The sequence below is a fragment of the Suncus etruscus genome, chromosome 7, assembly GCF_024139225.1.
Source record: "Suncus etruscus isolate mSunEtr1 chromosome 7, mSunEtr1.pri.cur, whole genome shotgun sequence".
Taxonomy (NCBI): domain Eukaryota; kingdom Metazoa; phylum Chordata; class Mammalia; order Eulipotyphla; family Soricidae; genus Suncus; species Suncus etruscus.
Window position 1 is genome coordinate 58,521,807 of NC_064854.1, and position 13,162 is coordinate 58,534,968.

At 48.2% G+C, this 13,162-nt stretch overlaps 1 protein-coding gene across 1 annotated transcript; it reads left to right on the forward strand.

Moving 5' to 3' along the window:
• TIPRL (TOR signaling pathway regulator) lies at window positions 1-11,715 on the forward strand. The gene is made up of 7 exons (XM_049776581.1): window positions 1-257; window positions 2,154-2,333; window positions 4,474-4,573; window positions 4,802-4,933; window positions 8,758-8,853; window positions 10,645-10,707; window positions 11,401-11,715. Exons 1-7 carry the CDS (start codon window positions 154-156, stop codon window positions 11,542-11,544), a joined length of 819 nt encoding a protein of 272 aa, XP_049632538.1. The 5' UTR covers window positions 1-153; the 3' UTR covers window positions 11,545-11,715.
• Window positions 11,716-13,162: the final 1,447 nt, after the last annotated feature.

Below are 13,162 nucleotides of genomic sequence, written 5' to 3' on the forward strand. Positions count from 1 at the left end.
CGTCGAGGTTGGCCGGCAGGGGGCGGGTGGGGCCGAGCATGGTAACGGGGCTGAGCAGGCGAGAGAGGCGGAGAAACCTGTGCCCACTGGTGCTCCTGCTGCTCCTGCCTCTTCTTCCTGCGTCTCCGGTGGCCCGCGCGGGCCTCTGCCACCATGATGATCCACGGCTTCCAGAGTAGCCACCGGGACTTCTCCTTCGGGCCCTGGAAGCTCACGGCGGCCAAGACGCACATCATGAAGTCGGCCGACGTGGAGAAGTGAGGCCTTCGGGGGCCCCCGGGCTGTGGGCTTACTCGAGCTTTGCCTGACAGCCCCTTGGGGGATAGGCGCTCGGGGCCCCATCCCCGGGCCCTGCAGGCACGGGGGCTCCGCAGGCTCAGCGGGCATCGTTGCCCTTTTGCAAGACTGGTGGTCGAGGTTTAGAAACGTGCTAGAGGGACCGCTTTGCATGGCAGCACGGAAAGAGGGGCTGCGACCGGCGCTGGAGCTTCGGGCTTTGGAGCGCACCCGCGCCCTCCTGGTTCCCTGCCCTCGAGGCAGGCCTCGGCACTCGCCTGGGATGGCTCTGAGAAGCGCGGGCTCTTGGGCTCTTTGATTAGGGAATGGCTGAGCTCAATCTCGGTGCAGGCGGGGATCAGGGGGGCGCCCGGTAAAAGCCGGGAGCTCGAGGGAGTGTGATCCCGGCGGCGGTGTGTTTGCAGAACTGTTTATGGGGGTCAATGTTGGGGACGTGTGCTTGGTCCCCGGGGCTAGGATGCCCTGCAGAGGATATCTATCTATCTGTCTGTCTGTCTGTCTGTCTGTCTGTCTGTCTGTCTGTCTGTCTGTCTATCTATCTATCTCTATTTATATCTATCTATCTATCATCTATCTCCATCTATATATCTATAATCATATTTTTAAAACCAGGTTGGAGGAGTTAGTTGCCACATCCGGCTCCCACAGGGTACAAATTGGTGCAAAGGCTTTGCTCCAGGCATCCTTTCTGTGCTGGATCCCTCTTCTCCCTCACCCTGCTGCAGTAAGGGGGGGGGGGGGCGGTGGATTGAAAGCCTGCAAGAAACAAGTTAGATTAGAAGGGAAAGAGGCCAGGAGGACAGAAAAGGGGGTTTGCATGTTGCCTGTTCTGGGCCATTACTAGAAAGCTTGGCCTGTAAGAAACGAGGAGGGAGGAGTGAGCAGGAACAGGTCAAGTTGTGGACTGATCATAAAGTAGATACTGCAACCTTGTGGGTTTTTCTTTCTTCTTTTTTATTTTTCTTGGGAAGGCGTGATTTGTTTTTGGTCACACCCACTGATGCCCCGGGGTTACTCTTGGCTTTGTGCTCTAAGATCTTGAGATCATTGCCTTCCTCTAGGGGACCTTATGGAATGAGGAGGAAAAAACCTGGGTCAGCTAACTGTATGCAAGACTGAGGTCCTTCCCACTCTCTGAGCCCTATTGGGTTTTACTTGGAGTTAAGGTTTGGAAACCTGCTTAGAGGAGCCCCTAGCGCTGGTGCTGTGGAGGATAAGTTGATACCCTCTGGCCATCTTCCAGAAGCAGAGGTGGATCCCTAGGACAGATCCAGGTGGATTTGAAGGTGGAGACAGAGGAAAGTACTGGGGAAGGACAGTAGATCTTCGAGAAGTTTAAATTTTTCTGTGGACGAAAAATTAACACTTAGGGCTGGAGAGATAGAACAGCAGGTGGTGGTTACTCCTAGCTCAGTGCTCAGGGATCACTTCTGACAGGGCTCCAGGGACCCTGTGGGATGCTAGGGAGTAGAGCTACATACAAAGTTAGTGCCTGCCCACTGTACTATGGCTCCAACCTTGTAGTTGTCTAATAAAACTTTTCGGTGAGTCTGAGCAGTCAAGGTTCAAGGAACGAGCTTTGTGTGCACCCCTTGCTGGTGCTGAGAGCCCCAGTGACCTTCCTAAACTCTTGGAGTCTTTATGGGAACAAGACATTATTGGAACATCTTGGATGCCCACTTTTGGCTATCTCAGGAGGTCTAGGGTGATTCTCCCCTCCCCCTCAGTGGGCAATGCTGATATATCTAGGCTCTGTCATTTGGGGTGAAGTAGGAAAGCTGCATGGAAGGGACATGGAGGAACAGACAGTCGGACACCCCCAGTGGCATTAGGTCCCTGATTTGTGGTTTCTGTAGGCTGGCCAATGAGCTGCACATGCCGTCGCTCCCAGAGATGATGTTCGGGGACAACGTCCTCCGGATCCTGCACTGCTCCGGCTTCGGCATCGAGTTCAATGCCGCCGATGCACTGAGGTGTGTCAACAACTGCCAGGGGATGCTGAAGGTGGCTTGCGCTGAGGAGTGGCAGGAGAGCAGGTGAGCCCCAAGCCGCCCCACAGGCCGGGGGTTTACTGGATCATTCTAAAACTAATTTTCCTCACCTATAAAAGGAGGTCGGTTGCTCCGCTCCTAAAAATAAATTGACTTTTATTTTTTGTTTTGGGCCACACTGAGTTGTGCTCAGGGGTTTCTCCTGCCTTTGCACTGAGGGATCACTATGGGGGCACCCAGGATTGAACGCAGATTGGCCTTTGCAAGAGGAGTGCAAAGGACCTCCCAGCTGTACTATCTGGCCCCCTTGCAATAAATTAAATTATAATTTTGCTGAGCTCTGTGAGGTTGATTTCGCCAAGCCTTCCCTTTTCTGAAAGAAAGGGTTCTTTCTTGGATGTTCCTTTATGTTTTGTTTTGTTTTTAATTTGGTTTTGGTGCGGTGCTCAGGGGTTACTTCTGGCTCTGCACTCAGGAATCATTCCTGGCAGGCTCAGAGGACCATATCAGAAGTGGGGGATCAAACCTGGGTCTGTTCTATGCAGGCCAAACACCTTCTGCATTGTGGCCCCTTGGTTTTTTGTTTTTTGTTTTTTTTGGTTTTTTGGTCATGTCCAGTGATGCACAGGGGTTACTCCTGGCTGTGTTTTTAGAAATCACTCCTGTCTTGGGGGACCATATGGGACGCCTGGGGATCGAACTGTGGTCTGTCTTAGGTCAGCCGCATGCAAAGCAAACACCCTATCGCTGCACCACTGCTCCGGCCCCATCATTGTTTTGTTTTTTGGGTCACACCTGGCAGCACTCAGGGGTTACTCCTGGCTCTACGCTCAGAAATTGCTCCTGGCAGGCTTGAGGGACCATGTGTGATGCCGGATTCGAACCACCTTCCTTCTGTATTGCAAGGCAAACGCCCTACCTCCATGCTATCTCTCCGGCCCCATTTTTGTTTTGTATAATTTTATAGTAGTGCTTACTACTGACTCTGAACTCAGGAATCACTTTTGGCAGTTTTCTTTTTTTTTGGGGGGGGGGGGTGTCACACCCGGCGACGCTCAGGGGTTACTCCTGGCTCTGCGCTCAGAAGCTGCTCCTGGCAGCTCAGGGAACCATATGGATGTCGGGATTTGAACCACCATCCGTGCTGTGTTGGCCAGTGCAAGGCAAACACCTTATCGCTGTGCTGTTGCTCCAGCCCCAGTCTTAGCCATTTTCAAGAGAACAAATCAGGTGTTGGAGAATAAACCTAGGTTCATTGAATGCAGGGCAAGTACCTTACCTGCTATACTATAGCTCTGGCCTATATGTTCCTGTTTTTTTTTTTTTTTTTTTTTGTGGTTTTTGGGTCACACCCGGCAGTGCTCAGGGGTTATTCCTGGCTCCAGGCTCAGAAATTGCTCCTGGCAGGCACGGGAGGACCATATATGGGACGCCGGGATTCGAACCGATGACCTCCTGCATGAGAGGCAAACGCCTTACCTCCATGCTATCTCTCCGGCCCCTATGTTCCTGTTTTTAAAGAAAAATGTCTACTTAGAATGTGCCGTGAAAATTTCAGGGGCTGTGGAAATTAAGAAAAACATGCTTGGGGCTGGAGTGATAGTACAGCAGGCAGGGTGTTTGCCTTGAATACAACTGATCTGGGTTCGATCCCCAGCACTTTATATGGTCCCAAAGCTAGCCAAGAATGATCCCTGAGTACAGAGCCAGGAGTAAGCCCTGAGCACTGCCGAGTGTGACCCAAAAGCCAAAACCAAAATGCATGGCTGGAGTGATAGCTCTTTTGCCTTGCACGCAGCTGACCCAGGATGGACCTCCGCATCCCATATGATCCCCCAAGCCAGGAGTGATTTCTGAGTGCTTAGCCAGGAGTAACCCCTGAGTGTCACTGGGTGTGACCCCCAAAACAAAGAACAACAACCAAACCAAAGTGCGTTCTTTGGTAACCAGACCGATCGAGGTAATTTTCTACTTATGTCATAACAGATGTTCTGGAGAATGCAGGAAAGTAGACATTGCTAACTCAGGTTCTCAGGGATCGGGCAGGTTCAGCACGGCAGGACACACTAAAGCTCGGTGCTGGGTGGGCTGCATTCAGGGACCCTATCTATGTTAGAGAATAGAGTGAGGTGTGGGCATCTCTGTTTGTCACCCCTCACCACAACCTCCCCTCTGGCTCTTTGAGGTCGGAGGGAGAACACTCCAAGGAGGTGGCGAAGCCATATGATTGGACCTACACCACTGACTATAAGGGCACACTCCTGGGAGAGGCGCTCAAGCTAAAGGTCAGTTTATTGTTGATTTTTTTGTTGTTGTTGTTGCTCCTGACTCCTGGCTCTGTTGCTGACTCCTGGCTCTGTACTCAGGGATCACTTTTGGTGAGGCTGGGGATGAGGGAACCACATGGCGTTGGGGGAGGGAATAGAGCTCAGGTGGGCCAAGAGTGAGGTAGAGGTAGGCACTTAACCCCCACTCATGCCACCTTGGAATATTTGAGGTTCTTCTTCCTTCAGGTTGTCTCTACAACGGATCACATTGACACAGAGAAGCTAAAAGCCAGAGAACAGATCAAGTTTTTTGAAGAAGTTCTCCTGTTTGAAGATGAGCTTCATGACCATGGCGTGTCCAGCCTGAGTGTGAAAATTGTGAGTGTGAGGGTCTGTGCTAGGCATTCGTCGTCCTCCCTGTGTTCCTGCCCGTCATCCCTCCATACTTTCCAGCCTTCACCTCCTTATTGTCCCTGTCCTCTTCACCTTCCTCACTGTCCTCCTGCCTGCCCTCCTCCCCATCTTCCCACTGGGCCTTACGTCTGGTCTCACTGTCGGTGAAATTCCACAGGGGACTTGGCCTGCACCCCTCACACCGACTGTTCACCCCGTGGAGTCTTGGAACTGAATTTGGTTGGGAGTTCATGAAAAGTTTTTGGAGTTCATTGTAAGCTTAGTTTCCTTATGACTGGAAATGTTAGAGTTGGAAATTCCTTATGATCTGTAAATGGCTAACTTTTGTTTTATTCTATGTCCTTGTGTTCCTGGGCTTATTTAAAAATCTCTCAAGTGAAATGGGGTTGTGGCCAGGGCTGGGCCACAGTCACCCACCACATCTTAGGGTGGCTCATGACTAAATCCTATAAATGACTGTAGAATGAGCTAGCCTAGAACCTTCTTAGAACCTCCAGCAGCCTCTGTTGCTGGTGGCCAGTTCTTTAACCGAATGAGGAGCCCCAGGTGCCTTGTTTCCGTGAAGGTCTGCAGGCACTCCCATGCCTGGGATTTGGTATGTTTCCTTTTCGTTCTTACTCATCCCTCTCTAGGAAGTCTTGGTGATGCTCTGAAGACACCGTTCTGCTCCCTAACACAGGTGGGCATTGCTGTCTGCCCCACTACAAAAATGTACTGAGAAAGAAATAAAAGCTCAGTGATAGAGGTGAAAGTCCAGGTTAGGGGGCCCAGAGAGATAGCACAGCGGCATTTGCCTTGCAAGCAGCCGATCCAGGACCAAAGGTGGTTGGTTCGAATCCCGGTGTCCCATATGGTCCCCCGTGCCTGCCAGGAGCTATTTCTGAGCAGACAGCCAGGAGTAACCCCTGAGCACCGCCGGGTGTGGCCCAAAAACCAAAAGAAAGTCCAGGTTAGGAGACAAGAACAATAATAGCACAGTGAGGAAGTTGTTTGACTTGCACACAGCCAACCCAGGTTTGATTTCTGAGACCCCATATGGTCCCTCAAGCCTGCCAGGAGTGATCCCTGAGTACAGAGCTTGGAGTAAGCTCTGAGGGTGTGGACCTCAAAACAGAAATAAAAACAGTGGAGTGGGAGAGCAGAGAGAAAAAAGAAAGCAAACAACCCAAAACAAAACAAAAAAAACTAAGTCCAGATTACTGTTGGTTACTGTAGCTGTTTATTAAAATAAAAATGAAACTTTTCATCTTACTAGGATACATATTGAGTCTTTTGAACTTTAGTATATTTTAATCTAGGAAAAGTACTTTTCTATTGTAAGAGTCTAAGACTAGGTTGTTAAATAAATCAAGAAGGTTTTTAGGGCCTGAGAGAGAGCGCACAGTGGTAGTGCTTTTGCCTTGCATGTGGCCGACCTGGGACAGACCTGGGTTCAATTCCCGGCATCTCATATGGTCTCCAAGCCTGCCAGGAGCGATTTCTGAGCGCAGAGCCAGGGGTAACTCCTGAGTGCTGCGGGTATGACCCAAAAACCCAACCAGCCCCCCAAAAGAGAAGGTTTTAAACTTTAAAGGCTGACTAGGGGGGCCGGAGAGATAGCATGGAGGTAAGGCGTTTGCCTTTCATGCAGGAGGTCATCGGTTCGAATCCCGGCGTCCCATATGGTCTCCCGTGCCTGCCAGGAGCAATTTCTGAGCCTGGAGCCAGGAATAATCCCTGAGCACTGCTGGGTGTGACCCAAAAACCACAAAAAAAAAAAAAAAAAGGCTGACTAGGGGCAGATGGTACAGACTTGTATGCTGCTAATTAACCTGTGTGTGTGTGTGTGTCTCTAGGGTGTGTGTGTAACTGGGGCCATATCCAGCAGGCTAAGGATCACTTCTGGTAGTTCTCAGGGTACCCTATGGGGTGCCAAGGATGGAACCTAGGTCAGCCGCATGCAAGGTAAATTCCCTACCCATTGTGCTGTCACTCAAGTTAACATAAACATAAATTTATTATTATTATTATAATTATTATTTTGGTTTTTGGGTCACATCCAGCAGTATTCAGGGGCCACTCCTGGCTCTATGCTTAGAAATCACCCCCGGCAGGCTCTGGAGACCATATGGGATGTCAGGATTCAAACCACTGTCCTTCTGAGGCAAATGCCCTACCGCTGTGCTCTCTCTGTCGCCCCCCCCCCCCCAGGGGTTACTCCTGGCTCTATACTCAGAAATCGCTCCTACCAGGCTCGGGACCATATGGGATGCTGGGATTCGAACCACTGTCCTTCTGTGTCTAAGGCAAATGCCCTACCACTGTGCTATCTCTCCGGCCCCAAAACATAATTTCTTTTTTTTTTCCTTATACAAACTCATTTAATCTAAGTCCATTGAAAGTCATTGACATAAATAAAATATTTCTGTGTTCATCTTCCCATCAGTATAAAAAAGAACATTAATTGTAAAGCTATAATAGAATGACATAAATATTGCAGTTTATGTGCAATACTTTATTTATTTATTTTTTGGATTTTCGGCCACACCCATTTGATGCTCAGGGGTTACTCCTGGCTAAGTGCTCAGAAATTGACCCTGGCTTGGGGGACCATATGGGATGCCGGGGGATCGAACCGAGGTCCTTCCTTGGCTAGTGCTTGCAAGGCAGACACCTTACCTCTAGCGCCACCTCACTGGCCCCACTTCCTTTTTTTTAAATATCTTTATTTAAATACCTTGATTATAAACATGATTCTGGTTGGGTTTCAATCATGTAAAGAAAACCCCCCTTCACCAGTTCAACATTCCCATCCCCAATGACCCAAATCTCCCTCCTCCCTACCCCACCCCCACCTGTACTCCAGATAGGCTTTCTGCTTCCCTCATTCATTCTCATTATTAGGATAGTTCTCAATATAGTTATTTCTCTAACTGCACTCATCACTCTTTGTGGTGAGCTTCATGAAGTGAGCTGGAACTTCCAGCCCTCCTCTCTTTTTTCTCTGAAAATTATTGCAAGAATGTCTTTTTTTTCTTTTCTTTTCTTTTCTTTTTTTTGGTTTTTGGGCCACACCCGGCGGTGCTCAGGGGTTACTCCTGGTTGTCTGCTCAGAAATAGCTCCTGGCAGGCACGGGGGACCATATGGGACACTGGGATTCGAACCAACCACCTTTGGTGCTGGATTGACTGCTTGCAAGGCAAACACAGCTGTGCTATCTCTCTGGGCCCGTCTTTTTTTTTTTTCTTAAAACCCATAGATGAGTGAGACTAATTTTGTGTCTCTCTCCCTCTGACTTATTTCACTCAGCATAATAGATTCCATGTACATCCATGTATAGGAAAAGTTCATGACTTCATCTCTCCTGACGGCTGCATAATATTCCATTGTGTATATGTACCACAGTTTCTTTAGCCATTCATCTGTTGAAGGGCATCTTGGTTGTTTCCAGAGTCTTGCTATGGTAAATAGTGCTGCAATGAATATAGGTGTAAGGAAGGGATTTTTTTTTTTTTTTTTTTTGGTTTTTGGGCCACACCCGGAGGTGCTCAGGGGTTACTCCTGGCTGTCTGCTCAGAAATAGCTCCTGGCAGGCACGGGGGACCATATGGGACACCGGGATTTAAACCACCACCTTTGGTCCTGGATTGGCTGCTTGCAAGTCTGTCTTGCTGTGCTGTCTCTCCGGGCCCAAGGAAGGGATTTTTGTATTGTATTTTTGTGTTCCTATGGTATATCCCTAGGAGTAAAAAATAATTTAAGACTAATAAGATGTGATTAAAATATCAGTGTCTTCTTTTCCCCCCAGAGAGTTATGCCTTCTAGCTTTTTCCTGCTGCTGCGATTTTTTCTGCGCATCGATGGGGTGCTTATCCGGATGAACGACACTAGGCTATACCACGAGGTATGTTCTTTGTGGAACCCGGACACCGTCATGCAACAGCCACTTCTCCTTCTTTCTTGTCAGCCAGCAAGTTTGACATTAAGCATTTCCTGTTTTGTTTGTTTGTTTGTTTGTTTGGCAGGGGTTGGGGGACCCACACCTGACTATACTCAGGACTTACTTCTTACTCAGTGCTCAGTGATCATGACCAAATGGCTCATTACCAAATCCTCCAAATGACTGCAGAATGAGCTAGCTTAGAACCTTCTTAGAACCCCTTCCTAGTGGGGTTCAGAGGGCCTTATAAGATGCCAGGAATCAAACCCACATCATGTCTCTTCAGCTACATCATTGTTGAGTTTGGAAAACGAATAGGACATGTTTGGTGTGTGAAGATTTTTTTAGGTGTTAAAGATAGTATTAGCTACTGAAACAGTGATCGCTGCTGATTTACACTTTTTATATTTAAATGTCATTTTTTTTTTTTTTTTTTTTTTTGGTTTTTGGGCCACACCCGTTTGACGCTCAGGGGTTACTCCTGGCTATGCGCTCAGAAATCACCCCTGGCTTGGGGGACCATATGGGACACCGGGGGATCGAACCGCGGTCCATCCGCTTGCAAGGCAGACACCTAACGTGTAGCGCCACCTTCCCGGGCCCTAAATGTCATTTTTTTATAATGAACATTATTCTGTTTGAAAGATTAAGGGAATAGATACTCTTGTGATTCCACTTGATATTGACTATATTACAGAAAATGCAATAAACTGCATTCTTTTTTTTTTGTTTTGTTTGTTTTTTTTGTTTTGGGTTTTGGGTCACACCCAACAGTGCTCAGGGTTACTCCTGGCTCTGTGCTCAGGGTTACTCCTGGCTCTGTGCTCAGAAATCGTTCCTGGTAATCTTGGGGGACCATATGGGATGTTATTCTGGGTCTGCTGCATGCAAGGCAAAACCCCTACTGCTGTGCTATTTCTCTGGCCCCATAAACTGCATTCTAAACCCTAATTTAAAAATCTTATAGTTAGGGCTGGAGCTATTGTACAGTGGGGAGGGTGCTTATCTTACATGTACTTGATCTGGGTTTAATCCCAGCATCCCATGTGATTCTCTGAGGACTGCCAGTAGTGATTCAGGAGTTCAGAACCAAGAATAACTTCTGGGCATGCCAGGTGTGGCCAAAAATTTAAAAAAAAAAGAGAGAGAAATATGAAGGGCCAGAATGATAGCACAGTGGAAAGGGTGTTTGCCTTGCATGCTGCCAACCTGAGTTTGATCCCCAGCATTTTTTATGGTCTCCCAAGCCTGCCAGGAGTGATTTCTAAGCACAGAGCCAGGAGTAACCCCTGAGCGCTGCTAGGTGTTCTCTCTCAATCATATATATATTCAAATAACTGATAACACTAAATAAAAGGTCTTTATTGTTTTTATTTTATTTTATTTTTGAGGCCACCCCTATGGTGCTCAGGGCTTACTTGAGGCTCTATGCCCAGGGATTGGGGTTACCGGTGCTCAAACCTGGTTGGACCTGTGGCCTGGTGTTTTATCCTATCACCAGGAACAGTGTGAACTCTCTGCCTTGTTTCTCTCCCATGGTGTGGGTTGACTGTTTATGCCTATGTCTGAGGCCACTGGAACGTGCAGGTTTTGGGGTCTGTTCTGATCTGGGAAAAAGTGATTGGGCTCTTTTATGCCTGCATGCAGTATTCTGTGAATTTCCCCGTTTTTTTGTAAACTGCTTGCACTTCTCTCTAACCAAGGGTCCATAGCTGTGTGTGAACTCACCTTAGCCTTTAATTTCTCTCACGCCAGGCTGACAAGACCTATATGTTGCGGGAATATACATCGAGAGAGAGCAGAATTGCCAATTTAATGGTACAGTATCTTCGTACATTTTTTTAGGGGGTACTGTTTGGCTCTATGCTCAGGGATACCTCCTGGCAGGACCCAGAGGACTATGGGGGTTGCACGAGAGCCAACTGGACCAGCCAACTGCGGAGCCCTAACCCTTCCTCTGACCCCTGGACCTTGAGTCTACAGTCTACATATCAGTGTTCGGACACTGGTTCATGTTTGATTTTTGACCAGGTTTTCGGGGAGGCGGCAGTCCTTTTGCCTGTGCTTTTACATGGCATGTGCATGCGGGGTGGGTGTGAACTGAACCCCTCAGCCTACATCCTGGCATCTTGTGGAGGGTTGGTGTGGTTTGAAGAGTTACTCAAGAGTCCACTACAGACCATTCCAGTAGCTACCTGAGGGCTGGCATCCAAGGTAAAGGAGCAAGAGAGAAAGGGCATTGAATTAACCTTATTGAGCTCCTCGAACCATCTGTAATCAGGACCTCCAGCCCCTGTGATCTCTGAGCTCTTTCTGTAGTAAGTAAGACTGTCTGGGGCATCCAGCTGGGCCCTGAGTCATCTTCTATGTCCTTCCCTCGTAATTTAGGGCCTGCCCTGTGACTACTTGAGCTGAAACATTTACCTAAGGTCACGAGTGCATTGATGGGGCCTGCATGCTTCGAGCATGCATGTGGGATCTTTTCATTCATGCCACTGTTTGTGCTTTCAGCATGTTTCGCCGGCCCTCTTCACAGAACCCAATGAGATCTCACAGTATTTGCCCATAAAGGAGGCCATCAGTGAGAAGCTCTTGTTTCCTGAACGAATTGATTCAAACCCTGCAGACTCACAGGAAAAGACTCTGCTGAATTAGCAGATGAGGCAGCGAGGATGCGGCCTGAGCCTGGGACCCCCAGCTTGCACCCCCAACTTGATGGGACAATATTTTTCCAAGGAGGTTCAGCGGCTTTGTTTATGCCGAGTTCCTGTAGCCTTAAAGGAAAATAATGAAATAAAAGGTTTGTTGTAGGCAGGCCCCACAGCACCGTGGTGTATCTGTCTGTCCTGACTACTTCCAGTACCTGTAGTCACAGCTTAACTGGGACGCAGCTACAGAGGGGGCCACAAGCTGTGGCCATCACAACCCTCTCTTCTCCCCTTAGGCTCCTGAACTGTGCTGGTTGCTGCTAAGAAATGTAACTCCCACGTCACACATAAGAGAATCAGTGAGGTAGCGGTTCCACCTTAATTTTACTCTGGGTTTTGAAGGACAAAGCACATCTCCTCCGTGGACCCCAAAACTCATATTGTTTGAGTGCCTCAGCTCTTTGACCTGAGGATTGGGGCAGGAAATGATTTTCCACCCTCCCAGTGCTGTAGCAAGTGAGCAAGACAGCACCTGGCCTGTGATGTCTGAATATTCGTATTGAGGGTCCAAGATACTCCAGGAGTAGAATGCTTTACCTGGTGCACAGCTGACCTAGGGTCAATCCCTGATAGCCCAAAGCACTGCCAGGAGTGAACCCTGGCATTACTGGGTATTCCCCTAAACCCCAGCCCCAAATATAAACTTATTTTCTTCTCTTTCTCCCTTCTTCCTTTCCTCCCTCCCTCCCTTCCTCTCTCTCTCTCTCTCTGTCTCTGTCTCTCTCACTCTCTCTCTTTTAAGCAATTATGAGACTAGTTATTAAAGCATCTACGTTTTCTGTTTAAATTATTTGAGTTGTAGCTGTGGAAGAGAAAAGGGCTTGTTTTTAAATATATAAGCCCCCTTTTTTTCTTTTTGAACTCTCTGTCTTTAATATTGCATAGAATTGAGTAGAAAGTAATTTGTTCAAGACATAGGTGGTAAAGAAGACAAGCAAAGGAAGTTTCACTAACCGTTTAGTGACTAGGATGGGTCTTCCATCTTTGGCCATCCTGTTTGCCTTTCTAAGTGCTCTGGAGTCAGGGGAAGGTGGTTGGTGGAGAGCGAGTCAGGAACTGCTGGAGACGGATTTGTGGTTTTTGTTCCTTGTCATGGTGCCTAGTGTCCCTATGGCTGCACTTGGCAGACCTGCGCCTCACAATTAGACGTGCATTGGCCACATGACCCGCTCAAGTCCCTCAAATGAATATTTTAATTATAATTTTTTTTACAAAAAAAAGCCTCTCTTTCTCTTTCCTTGTCTTCAGGCACTGAGCCAGTGAGCCACACCACACCCAGCCTTTTTCTGACTTGAAAAAAACAGTTGCACATATTTCCACATGATGCATATATCACTCAAGATTACCTAGTGTGCAAGAATTAGCTAGGTTCCTTAGGTAATTACCTGAGGATACATTTTTATGAAGCAGAGGCTAGAGCAATAGGACAGCAAGGACAGCATTTGCCTTTGCACACTGCTGACCTGGGTTATGACCCCAGTACCCCATTGGGTCTCTTAAGCACCTACAGGAGTGATTCCTGAGTGCAGAGCCAGGAGTAATCCTTGAACACCACTGGGTTTGGC